This window comes from Dermochelys coriacea, chromosome 4 (genome assembly GCF_009764565.3).
Source record: "Dermochelys coriacea isolate rDerCor1 chromosome 4, rDerCor1.pri.v4, whole genome shotgun sequence".
In the NCBI taxonomy this organism is placed as follows: domain Eukaryota; kingdom Metazoa; phylum Chordata; order Testudines; family Dermochelyidae; genus Dermochelys; species Dermochelys coriacea.
The window spans coordinates 19597396-19611489 of record NC_050071.1 but is presented as its reverse complement, the minus strand read 5'-3'; the positions used below and the strand labels follow the sequence as shown (position 1 = coordinate 19611489).

At 40.2% G+C, this 14094-nt stretch overlaps 1 protein-coding gene and 1 long non-coding RNA gene across 9 annotated transcripts in view; one reads left to right on the top strand and one right to left on the bottom strand.

Moving 5' to 3' along the window:
• ARHGAP24 (Rho GTPase activating protein 24) overlaps positions 1 to 14094 on the bottom strand; it is a 353302-nt gene that overhangs the window by 53938 nt on the left and 285270 nt on the right. For all 8 annotated transcript variants that reach the window (XM_043512432.1, XM_038400192.2, XM_043512434.1 and 5 more), the window contains one exon: positions 4456 to 4578. In XM_043512432.1, the coding sequence (XP_043368367.1) occupies positions 4456 to 4578 (123 nt within the window). The remainder of the gene's footprint in view (positions 1 to 4455; positions 4579 to 14094) is intronic.
• LOC122459699 lies at positions 156 to 4523 on the top strand. The gene is made up of 3 exons (XR_006280548.1): positions 156 to 277; positions 3830 to 4044; positions 4391 to 4523. It is a non-coding gene; the product is annotated as an uncharacterized LOC122459699 (long non-coding RNA).

Sequence of the window (14094 nt, the reverse complement as noted above, 5' to 3'; positions counted from 1 at the left end):
CTTTCCCTTTCCTACTACCAGTTAACAAACAATAATTTAATGAACTGGTTAATTATTTATAGATCTGTTTGCTCCATGACTGGGATACCATTCCAGTCACCAGCCAGACCCTAAATATTAGTGGTTTAACAGGGCTCATGCTCACGTGCACAGACACCTGTGGAATACACACAAACCTTGTGTATAATACTCAGAAAAATTGATGATTGTACACGACTACAACTCTGAAACCTGTCAACATAAAACTATGTTTCACATCAAACCCACAAATAATTTGGTAAGACAGGGCTCTCGTGATTCATTGTATTTTGTCCTAACTTTAGGCGGCAGGGGTAAAATGGGTGTTCTGCTTTTGATTAATTGGTTGGCTGAGTTTATTTGTTTTCTGTATTTGATTATTTTTATGCTGCTGGTTGGTCGACACTGTGATTGTAATAATTAATGGTTAGAATACCTACAGCTTTTGGATAGATAGATTTAAACAACAATTTTAAAAAATCCCATCTAAATAACATAATTATAAACTCTGAGGGCACAGACTTTGAGCTTGACTCTCTTTCCGATATCAATCACTGAAGTTGATTTACATCAGCTGAGAATCAGTTCACTTATATGGTATTTATTTTCTCTGTGAAGTCTTATGAATACCTACAGAATTAGATAGCAAGTCCATTAATAATAATGATGATGATGTTAATAACAAGGACCCTCATTCAGCAAAGTTAGTCTATTTCAGGTTAGTTCTGGCGTAACTTATATAGAAAAAGGGTGGGAAATACACGTGTTGAGTTACATATTGTCTGTCACAAAACAGCCAAAGAGACCTATTAGATCTTTTGGAGTTTCAAAAGTAGTACTTCAAATGAGAATCAGTTAAATAAACAGCCAACTCTCTAGAGGCGCAATTCCCAGAGGTCTCCAGGCCCCAGGATACTGTCCGGTATCCCTGTGTAAATACATTAGAAACCTAAAACCACTCAAGATTGTGAGGCTCAATATCAGCATTTGTGTCACAAATAGAATTCTCTCAGGAATGTTTCTCTGGTCCAGGATGGAAATCCTAGTCAGTGTGTGTCCATGCAGAGTAGTCAACAGCCTGGTGGTCAGGGCACGGACGTGGGTCTTGGGACCCAGGTTTAGTTGAACAATTTTCAAAGCCTCAAAATTTTTCAGGAAATAAAAAAATTTTCTGGCCAGGACTTCTCACAATCATTTACCTCACGTTTTCTGATGATTTGCCCACTAGAGTGAGACTCATTTTAGAGTTAACATATTTGCTCAAGGAGGCCAACATGAAAATGACATTTATAAAAGGCTTAAGTTGAATTAAAAATAATTCAAATTAATAATTAATTCAAACAAACAGTAGTTCAACAATTATAGTCTCCCACCATGCCCAAGCCTTAATTGGTATTATGCAAACAATGAGCCTCATGTTTCAGAGTAGCAGCTGTGTTACTCTGTATCTGCAAAAAGAGAAGGAGGACTTGTGACACCTTAGAAACTAACAAATTTATTTGAGCATAAGCTTTCGTGAGTTACAGCATCCGATGAAGTGAGCTGTAGCTCACGAAAGCTTATGCTCAAATATATTTGTTAGTCTCTAAGGTGCCACAAGTCCCCCTCTTTCTTTTAATGAGCCTCATATTCAGCTCTGCATTTGCACCAATAGGTGGCACTAAACGTTATTACATTTGTGACAGTATCACGCCAAATCCTGGGGTGCATCCAGTGGTTTCCATATGTAAATCCAAACTCACCAAAGTCCGTCTTACATCATAAATGGCTACGGCGCCAGACTTGGATTCAGGAGATCAAGGTTCTATTTCTAGCTCTGTCACAGACCTCATGTACAAACGTGGGTAAATCACTCAATGTCACTTGGCCCCAGGTCTTCCCCTGTACACTGGAGATATTTCCCTCACAGGGGAGTTGTGAGGATAAAGACATTAATATATGTGAGATGCTCAAATACTATGGTTGTTGAGATCATGTAAGCAGGTAGACTCACAGCTCCCCTCTTCTCAAAACGGTAATGCTTGTACCCAAATGTGTTTTGCCATGGTAGCTGACAGTGATTTTGGATTGGAATATAAAATGGGCCTATTATAGTTCAATATACTGACAGATCTTTTTAAAAACAACATCCTGTGTAGGGAATCACATCTAGACTGTGGGCCCTTCCCTGCTTATCATGTAGGTCCCAAATTTCTTATAGGCTAGAGGGACATCTTTTACCATCCCTTTGGCAGGCATTTTCTCTAGGAATCCCCAAGCACCACTGAAGGCATGTTTAAGACAGTGCCAGACAGGCCTCCTGCTGACAGATGGTCACAGGGCAGTCCACCAGGCAGGAGCAAAGTTTCTGCCCAATAAGAAATGTCTGACCTGGATAGAAGGTGAAGGAAGGTGTGTGGTTCTTAGAAAGATTTTGTTCAAAATTATCATTTCCTTCAGGCTCAGGCCACCTCTAGTTTAACTAATGGTGGAAAAGGTGATTTTCAGCCAGCAAGAGCAGTTTTCTGCTACAACAACTGTTCTTCTGTGTTGCAAAACAGCATGAACAGTCTTGCCGAGGTTCCAGACATTGTTTTCACAGCCAAACAATAATGGTGACAAGAGAGAAGTTCTCTGGTTTAAACACAGATGCTCTCGTCTAATGGAAAAGTAGCCCCCATATCCAAAAGTAAGGGCTTAAGTGCCCTGAGAAACAATATGATTAATGTGTAAGCATTTCACTGCCTGAAATGATGATGATAATATTTGAGGTTGCACAGTGGGGCCCCCTTAGTATAAGGGGCCTTTCAAAGATAGCAGGTGTGCTGGACAGACTGAGTAAGGCCATTTGTCTTTTCAGGATTTCTAATCAGAAGGAAAAACTTATACACTTAATGCCCAAATAATGCCACGGGGCTTCTGGTAGTGTGCACTGCATTTTATACAATATTATCAGTCAGATGCAGCTTTCAGGCTTTGTGGAACCACCAATGCCGAGTTCTTGTGACAGGTACAAATTCTAATTGAATTAGACACCAAGATGCATCAAGATTCCCTCTCATCTTACCCCGTATGAAACAGCCTTCTTCATCAGCAAGGACTAGAACCAGTTGACCAGCTGTAGGAGCTGCTGAGATAGTGTGTCCACGATTGTGTTGGGCGGTGATTAATATACTGTATTTGCCAATGTATTTTTCTTTTAAACTCTCTTCCCTACCTAACAAAATGTCTTTTTCTCAGTAGCCTATACCATTTTTTTCTTCTCCTCATGCTAATATAAGGTGACAAGACTGAATCCACTATGTGTGCTGACTCCAGTCTGTGCTTTCTGACTGCAGCAAATACAACTGCATGCTGAACAGAGAAAGGAGCGGAAAGAGAGCAACAGGACTGACACAGTGGCGCTGGAGGCCCCCCACTAGCAGCCTGCTCACCTAGGTTGTCATTGGAAAAAGACAGGCATCCAAATAGACACAATAGCACGTAAGAATGGCCATACTGGGTCAAACCAAAGGTCCATCTAGCCCAGTATCCTGTCTTCCCACAGTGGCCAGTGCCAGGTGTCCCAGAGGGAAAGAACAGAACAGGTAATCATCAAGTGATCCATTCCCGGCTTTTGGAAACAGAGGCTAAGGACACCTCCCTGCCCATCCTGGCTAATAGCTATTGATGGACCTATCCTCCATGAATTTATCTAGTTCTTTTTGAACCCTGTTATAGTTTGGCCTTCACAACATCCTCTGGCAACGAGTTCCACGGGTTGACTGTTTGTTGTGAAGAAATACTTTCTTTTATTTGTTTTAAACCTGCTGCCTATTAATTTCATTACTAGGTTCTCATGTTATAAGAAGGAATAAACAACACTTCCATAGTTACTTTCTCCAATATGCCATGTTGCATTTTCATTCTGTATCTTTTTTGGAAGAATATTTTCAGTATTGGGAAGAAAAACAGGGCCCTCTTAGGTGAAAAGAATGGCAGTCTGATTAAGAGACAGGACTGGGGGTCAGGCAATCTGGGTTCTATCTTCATCCTTTGTGATCATGGGTAAGTTTTTTCTTTTCACTTTTCCCCACCTGTAAAACAGGGATGACCATACTTCCCTACCCCACAGAGAAACTTTAAGGCATATTTAATTAATGTCTGTAAAGTGTGTTGAAATCTTTGGATGAGGGAGAAGCAAAAATATTTATTCATAATATTAATGTATGTCACCCCTAGGGATTATCTTAGTCTGCCTTATTCCCTAGGTGACAAACTGCCCATGAAGGACTGACTTCACCAAACCAATTTTCCTAGAAACCTCTATCATGATGGAAAAGATGAATGGGAAGTGCTTGGTCCAACTATTTTAAAGCATCTGGCTCACTCACTGTCTTTTCTTCTTCACTAGGATCTAAACACACAACAATATGCATCTTTTTCCTGGGACTCTTAAATTTTCTCTCCTGGACTCACCTCCTCCAAAAGGTGCCCATATAACCCTGCGAATGGATTTCACCCAGTCCTCCATGTCATTCTGTGTGCTGGCCATAAGAAGGTATGTTTCATGATGAGCTGTCATCCGCTCTCGGTCTCCTCCTGCAAGAGAAGACAATCACATATAAACTCTATCCCTTCCAGCCCAGCCAAACTCCTGTCAGCCACCTATCACCAAAGTGACTGCTGGAAGCTGCAGCAATGTGTAAGGATCCAAGAGTGTGGGTCCTTGGTTTTAGCAGGCCTAGAACCCAGGAGTGTGTGGGGCTGAGGTCTCTTACCATTCCCTCTCTGCCACCAAGGAAGACAGATGAAGCACCACCTCACTAATCTTGGATGGTCGGGCCCCACAGGGTCCTATCAGGACACCAAAGGCCTGGGGCACCTGATTGGCTTGCACCCATTACTTAAGCAAGGAAGTGACCTAGATGGGTTGTCTGAGCAACTGTGCAGGATCCCTATTGCTGGTTGCTACATTGGATCAGGCCCTTTACCTGTCTCCTATGAGCTGTATCCAACCCTGTTCCTAGTTCCTGCTCTGCTCCTGTCTTGTTCCCAGTTCCTGCCTTGCCCCTGCTCCAGGACTGCTCCTTGTCACATCTCTGGTTCCTACTCCCATGTCTCATTCCTGACCATCGGCTCCAACTCTTACCCTTGGCTCATCTCCTGGCTCCAACTCCGGTTCTGAGCATTAGGCAAGACCACCTATGACCCAGTTCCTAATACAATGGTTTGAAGTATTCAGACATAGATACCATGGTCTAGCTATGAAAGGCAGGAATATTTATCATCAGTCAATAGTGTGAAAAGAAAATACTGAGAGTATAGTCACCATCTGATTAAAAAAAAAGCTATTGAGAGGAGCAGATATTTTATTAGAGAAAACGAATATTCATAATGTTTCATTTTTGATAATATTCTGAGTCACCAACCAAAAGCACAGGCACAAAACATGGACCTCCTAATTACATACTGCCTTGCATCTTGTATGATTTACACAGCTATACAGTGAGCACATTCTACACACACTTTGCACAGACGGATAGGACAACAGAAGATGCAAGGCAGTGGAAAATTGGGCCCTTTAACTGTTCCCTATATTTTCCATCCCTTTCCAGCGTTAGTAATTTGGCTATGCGACAAAAAATGCCTTCCTTTTGGAAGCTAAAGGTAGTAAAGGGTAGCTTTAAAGCATGAGAAGGAACAGCAGTCATTCCTTCTCCTTCCCTCTCACTCACTCACTCACTCACTCACTCACTCACTCACTCACTCACTCACTCAGAGAGCATATGATGCGTCGAAGATACATTTCACACTTTTAAAGTTGCAAAGGACAGGAATAAGAAGATGCATTTTTGACCCATTAAAACACAACATGAGATGAGCACAAAAGTGCCATTCTAAGCCTGAAGCATTAATCACTGGTTTTGCCCGAAGGACAATTTACAGCATATACAGCAATATTCTGCTCTGTCACCAATGCTCAGCCAGGAACAGCCCTGACACTGACTGCAAATGACAGCTGCTTCAATGTGTTCCCGGCTAGTGGAGAAAAGAAGTGAAAAGCACTACTAATCATTATTGCTGCTACCCACTTGGTACTTTATCTCTCAGAATGGTGCCAGCGTCTAGTTTTTGATGTTTGATTCTTATTTGGTTCACTACTGTCAATCAAAGGATGTCAGTGCCTTATACTTATTACACAAGCAGACATTTAACTTGCAAATGCTAAACGCCAAAACCAAAACACAGAAACTGTGCATCAGTCTGCTAGAATGTTCCAAAATTCCACCTTTGCATCTGAACTCCCTTCTAGGGTACACGGTGTCCAGAGGCTGGAAACTGGATTCAAGGCCCCAGATTCAAGCCCACTTCTCTAGAGCTAAAATCAGGAGCCTCTCTTTTTATTTTTTGGATCTGATGCAAAGGTTTATAAGGTCTGTTCTCATTTTGGCCTTCCCAGAGGATTTGGACAGGACAGTAGAAATCTTTCAGGAACAGCTAGTATGTTCCATCATTCAAAAGGCAGTGAATCTCATTGTATCAGCTGGTCCATGATATTTATTTAAACTGTGGCTGAAATCTCATGAGAATTAGGCATCATTACATGCAACCCCAAATACCAGTCCTGAATCTCTCTAAGAACTGACCCCAGCCCCAACTGAGATTTAGAGCCGACCAGAACCACTTAGCCAAAATATACGGACTAGGTATTGAACATGGAATATATTATATCTCTCCTAGAGCTTTGTTACATGATTTAAACAAAAATAAACAACCCACCGAAAACACGGCATTGTGTTACTCTGCACCTAGTTATTGCAATGTATTTATAAAGAGATTTTCCTCCTAAAGAATTTCAAGTATTTTACATTTCACCTGGTACTGAAATTCAGCCATTTCTGTATTGGAACATATCTTGTGTTTAACAATGCACTGCAAAAACTACACAGTAGTTTAGGACAGGAACTGAAGTATGCAGCTGAAAGGAGAGGGAGAAGGTAGGAAATTTCTTGTACGTAGGCAGAATATAATCACCTGAATGGAATTTGGACAGGAAAATGGGCTGAAATACCTGAAGTTGCTGAAACCTTTTTATATCTACGTAAAACATAACGGAGGGTAACAAATATTTGAAGGAACACCATAAATGCGAACACACCCCAAATCCATATCTCCTTCTTCCAAAAGTAACAAACTTTAAACTATGTTCTGAGTACAGTGAAGACAATCAGCTCTCCAGGAGAGTTGCAATAATCTTACAACTAGAAGTATTAGAACATGTGACTAACACAAAACCCTGCACATTTTGGAGGCTAATAGTGATTTCCTTGCAGTGATGACATTGTAAAGGTGTGGACAGCTGTCATGGCTGAAGGGTGGGCTCCGTGTGTGATCCATCAGTCTTTTCAGTTTTCTTTTAATGGCCTATACATTCCACTATGGCAGATCATATGCCATTTAAAGAATAAATGATTTTATGTCAAATTAGAGGGTTTATACACTATAAATTGGATTAGAGCCAGAAGTCCAGATAGTTCATTTTCACCATTCCAGAGTAGCACTCCAAACAACAGACTTGATTATATAACCATTTAGCTAACATTTAATCTGTGTTTAACTTCATAATGAAGGAAAGCATAAAATATCCTTGGTCAGATGCTCAGATAGAGAACATCAGCAAAGGAGCTCGAAGGAGTTTACACCAATTGAGAATCTGTCCCCCTTGATGTTTGGTACATCCTTTGTGTGCTGCAATATTGGACTGCTTATCTTCCCTGTGAATAAATTATTATTTATATAGTGCTACAAGTTTGCACAATGCTTCGAAAAAAGATATTTGCGAATACACTTGCATTCATTTGTTTGATGTAGAACTGTAAATTTTGGTTTATGTAGGGATAATATTTAAAATACAGGTAAACCCTGGTAATTTGAACAGCTCAGAAGATATATCTAAAATTCAGAAAACAAGAATTTCAGATCATAGGTATTTGGAGAATCAAAATTACGGTTACATAGGACATTTCTAACTTTTCAATAATCTGATATTATCCGTATAAAGATTTTCAGAGTTGCTGAGCACCCATAGGTCCTAATTATTTCAAGAGAAGTTTTAGGTGATCAGCATCTCTGAAAATACCCAATAGTAGGCACCTCAATTTTGAAAATGTAACAGATCACTAAGGTTGCACATGCACCCTTAACTCTGCCACTTGTGTGCACAAATCATTATATGGTGTAATTACATGATCACATAGGGTCAGATTATGCCTTTACAGCACAATCTCTCACTGAGCTCACATTGGAAGCACAACAGTTGCACAATCATTTCAAAGGCTGCAGCTTATTCATCTCTCCCAGGCTGGCAAACTCCAGGGCCTGGTGAAAGCAGGCAGGGTGTGCCCATTATCCTGTCTCTCCTCCCTGGCAATTTGCACCTACCACAGGAGGGAGCAAAACTCTGTGCTTGCCTGACTACAGAGGCTGGCCCTTGCCTACAAAGTTGAAAGCTGCAGCTTGCACAAGCATCATACACATCCTACTCCTTCACAGCCCTGGGCCAGGACCAGGGCTAGTCTGGCCCATACTTTTCTTAAAGATATACTGTATCATTATGCCTTTTGCAACCCTTAGTATTCTCTTTTTTGGATCAAATCAGAGTCAGATTTATTAAAGGAATCTAGAATTTCAACTTGGAATGGAAAAAGTGAAGTTGCCGGTGTTCACTCCTGTATCTCGGACAGGTCCGATTCCCTCCCCTCTCTTTCCATTAGCAATGACTTATGGGTTCTCCCTCCTGGCCCATTCACTGGCTCTGTACATAATAAATACAGAATGCTACTGCACTTCTTGATCAAGGATGCCTGTGACCACTCAAATCCATGCTGGGCACAGCTTTATGCAGTGAGCCGGTGCTGCTTGGATCTGAGCTAGGCAGAATATTTTAGGAACTTCTGCCAGCTAACAGGAAAAAACAAAACAAAACACATGCACATAATTAAAATCAGGAGAGAGATGATTCCTGGAGGGACAAGAAATGAGATAGCCTTTTTTTTTTGCTTACTCCACATTGCACTATACCCTTTGAAAAAGATGAAGAGGTGCTTACTGAAATTAATGAGTGGTTGATTCCTGAAATACCAACCTAAACAGCTTTTCTGCATTTTTCCCACTGTCAAGTAAACATGGGAAGTACATAAAATTCTTATGCAACAAAGTAAACCAGGACTTTATCAGATAATACATTCTTGTTTGTTGTACCCTTTCTTTGTCCCTCCCCCACCCAGAAATGAGCAAACTTTCAGGGGACCAGGCCTTGTTTATGCTCTATTTGAACTGCATCACCTTTCGTCTACTCAAAGTGCTTATCAAGCTGAATTACATTGAAAAACACCCTCAGTTTTCTTCTTATTAGCATCTTGGATTTACTGCTAACTGTAGTTCTTTGCTTCTTGCAAATGGAATGAAAGGGGATTAATCTCCGCCATTTTCTTAAAAGAAAATTTTCCCCCAGGAGAAACATCAAAACTAGGATTAACTTTTTTTTTTAAACTGAAAATAACATGGCCAACCTCAAAAATATATACCACATTCTAATAGAAAAATGTTGGAGCCATTTGTAAGGTGAAATTATTTCCTATTTTCTGTGCATTTTTTTCAGTTCAAAGCCCAAAACACAGGTTTGAAAATGGAGATGTTAGAGACAGCTGAGAATTAAGGGAGATACAGCTGGATTCTGTGCAAACCCTTCACTCATTTTAGACTACTTATTATCACCACATTTTAGGTTTCTGAAGAAAATACTGAATAATAATTGTAGCCTTTTAATGTTTCTCTTATGAGTGTCTATGCACTGAATTTTGTCCATATATAGGCATTCATATGGGAGCTGCTGGGTGCTCAACAATTTTGAAAATCAAGCCACTTATTTAGATGCCTAACTTTAGACACTCATTTTTTAAAAAATCTTGCCTCTACACACTTTTCCTCCTATTTTTATTTTATTTTTGGCCTTGAAATCCCATCTTTCTTTCAATTAGCTTTGGCCTTAATGTGCCTCAGGACCTTCTTCCAGGTAAGGCTCAGCACTTCTCTATGTATGTGTTGATTAATGCCCATCATTTCCTTCCATATCACCTGAAGTCTGTTGGTTCATCCACACTCCACCATAGAAGGAGTGCCTAGTTTTGTACCAATCTTTCTTTATAGCAGATACTGCTCAATACAAATAGCTAGATGGTCAACAGATTCTATGCATCTCCCAGTTAGTAATTTGTTTAGCTCTTCTGAGTCTGAGCCTTTCAAAAATGTCACCTGTGGAAAATGTGTCTCATCTTTTTCCCTTTGTTCCATATGGCAGCCACTTCCTTACTCTATACAGGATGTCAAGATAATGATTGTTTACCAGTTCAGGTCTCTGATTAACTTTTCTCAATACCAAAATAACTGATAGCCATGGCAGGCTTCCCATCTGCTGCAAGTTTCAGAGTAGCAGCCGTGTTAGTCTGTATTCGCAAAAAGAAAAGGAGTACTTGTGGCACCTTAGAGACTAACAAATTTATTAGAGCATAAGCTTTCGTGAGCTACAGCTCACTTCATCGGATGCATTTCGATGAAGTGAGCTGTAGCTCACGAAAGCTTATGCTCTAATAAATTTGTTAGTCTCTAAGGTGCCACAAGTACTCCTTTTCTATCTGCTGCAAATGAGCTTCCCAGAAAAATGAAGTATTTCATCTCCTACTTCTCTGGAAATGCAAAGTTTCTGTTTCTTTCTTCCTTTTCTTTTTGTCCTTCATCAGCTTTGATTTTACAGAATTTATATTCATGCTTATTGGTCTGGACCATGAATCACCTCTTTATGTTATAGAGGTTACTAGATTAGAGTACAAGATTGCCACTGCAAAGTCAAGACAAATGATCTCTTCTCCTTTATTCTAATGGAGTTCCAAGATTTTTTAAAATAATCCTATGCACTTCTTAGCACCAGCACAAAGCAGAGGTGACACTTATATGACCTCAGCACTGATTTCACACCAATCTACCTTAGTTTAAGCACAGCAACTTGACATGCCACACTGATTATGTACTAATGAAAACCAGGTTAGCCAGCAAGTCAGGTGACCCATTTACAACAGAGGGTCTCATCAACACTGTGAATTTTAGCCATGTTGTAACATGGGAATTGCCAGACTGAATCAAGCCCAAGGTCCATTTGTCCTGTATCCTGTCTGTGACAGTGCCACTTTAGAGGAAGGTGTAAAAACCTCCTAAACAGGCAGATGTGGGATTATCTGTTCCCAACATTAGATCTCATCTTGATCTCCAGTAGTTAGAGATTGGCTCAAATCCTATAGTATTAATTATCCCAGCTGCAGTGAAGACAAAGTCTAAATTAAAGACCTTTCTTTAGAGCAGGCTAGGCTGAGCCATTCAGATGCGTCTCAGATAACCATGGCTGAAAGAACAGAGAGAGACAGCTATTCGAAGTTTATGCTGTTTTTGAATCACTTGACTGACAGCTAAAGACAGACAGTCCTTGCGGTATGATTTTAAGGTGTTTGGAGGGAGGGAGTGGGAAATGAGACTCAAGTTTTGCCCAGGAGTCGTGATTGAGCTGTGTGATTTTACTGGGGGTATTAATTCTGTGTATGCTTGGCTACTACTTTTGCTGTTTTGCCCATCTTTGATCCAAGCAATATCAGGAATTGTGTGGATACTGTAAATTAAAGGAGACTGCAAAAGTAGATCTATCCTCAGTTTACATCCACTCACCAAAGAATCAACCAATTCCAGAAGTCCAAACCCTTCTTGCCCACTCAGAGGTTGGAACAAATGAAAACCACAAGTAAAATATATATGTGGAGAGCTGTGAATTAACAGACGCCCTGGCACAACTGCTGAGATTGACCTTATTTATTTTTTCATTACTTCTCATGAGAAACAGACCTACTCAGTGTAACACCCTGTCCAGGAACAGTAGTTTTAATTTGCCCTATCACTTCCCTTTATCTCTGTGCTTGTAGTCCCTCCCTACAGCACATTTTTTCCTAAGTACATTACATTTTAAATATTTTTATACGTAGCCTAATACTATTCCAAGATTTCCTTTCACTTGACTAATTACCACTGCAAAAGTGATTTGCCGTCCTGTTGAGAATAGCCCACATTAATTGAATTGTCTCAACCTCCCACTTGGTAAGGCAACTCCTGTCTTTTCATGTACTGTTATATATATCTTCCTATTGTATTTTCCACTCCAGGCATCTGATGAAGTGGGTTTTAGCCCACAAAAGCCTATGCCCAAATAAATTTGTTAGTCTCTAAGGTGCCACAAGTACTCCTCGTTATTTTTGATCTCGTAACTTGTAAACCTCTACTAACTTGTCTACTTATTAGCAGAAAAATACAGAGAAAGTCTTACTGTAGCAATCGGGGACTCTGCTCCAGTTGACAGATAAACAGAGGGAAGAAATAGTTCACCATTTGTATAAATTCTACAGGATGTGCAAGGGTTTCTGTAGTTGTATTTCAGCAATGTGTCAGGAGTAAGCGGATGCTGTGAAAAAGTGGAGCGGTGAAGGCAGAAAGATACTGACAAAGCAAAAAGAGACAGTCCTGGAGCAACCTGGGGAGGTGACAATGGATCAGAGAGGCTGGGAAGAGCTGAGGAAACAAAAGATGGAGAGAATTGGAGAACATGAGATAGCATTGGAGGGGCCTGGGATTTGAGATAAAGTATCAGAGGCACCAGAGAGGCAAGGAAAACAGAAAAACAGCAAACAAAGCTGCCTGCAGGAATTAAGGGCTCAATCCTGTAAACTGCGGAGCAACTCCTGGAGGTGCTAAGTGTCTTTATCTCTCACTGATTTCAGAGGGAATTGAGAACCATTACCAGTATTCACAAAAAGAAAAGGAGTACTTGTGGCATCTAAGAGACTAACAAATTTATCTGAGCATAAGCTTTCGTGAGCTACAGCTCACTTCATGAGCTGTAGCTCACGAAAGCTTATGCTCAAATAAATTTGTTAGTCTCTAAGGTGCCACAAGTACTCCTTTTCTTTTTGCGAATACAGACTAACACGGCTGCTATTCTGAAACCTGTCATTACCAGTATTGTCAACCTCAAGCACTCAAAACTTCAGAGTCAAGGGAAGAATCAGAAATTCTGCTCTGCTGCAGCCACTGAACTTTTCAGGTCAAGCTACAACAACCTACATCTCTCCCCCTTAAGTTTGTAAATGTTCCTCAATAATAACTGAAAACAAGGGACTATTTACTAACATTTCTACACTTATAGATGTGGAGGACGGTGGGGAGGAGACAGCAAACAAGATATCAAGAATCTAAGGTGTATGTGGAGCAGACTTTACTATGGACAATATTTTGTACATCTTTGTGACTACATTATGCAAACGGATACTGTAGTGGTAGGCATCTTTGAATTCTGTTCAATCGACAAATCCATCTAGAGAGTGCCAGATGCTATAAAACATCAATAATTATTGTTACTATTTCATTTCTAAGCATTTTCAAAAGTTGTGCCACAAAATTAGGAAATATTCCTTGTTATTTATTCTTTTCCAAGTCTCAGCTGGTATCAGATCCTGCTGCTAGTATTCAGTCTTGCCAGCTATTATTCAGCATTTGCCTCTCTAGCAAAAAGAAGGTCAGAGAGTAAGGGTGCATGAATGAAAGTCACAACTGTGTTTTCTGAATATTGTCTCACCAGTGCTGGTGACTCTGAACATAATATTGACAATTGGGTTTTGGACAGTCTGTTATTCTGAGTTCCATTAAACTGAATTACCTCTAAATCTTTGATGACAGGTAAGAGATTGGGCTGAGACAGGTACATAAATTATAACTTCAGTTATTTTCATCAGAATCACCGTGTTATTTACTCAACTCCTGTTCAGTTCTCAGTGCATTTTGTCAGTCACAAGGCAATAAGCAAGTAGAGACAGCCAATGTATAAACCAATCTAACTTAAACCTTGTGTATTACTAACATCACTGCCAGCAAGAACACTGGTTTCAATAGACATAGTTTCTAAACAATTTACTGTTTTACCCAGTCACTGTGTCAGCTACACATTTTCTTTGGATGCCGGACTAA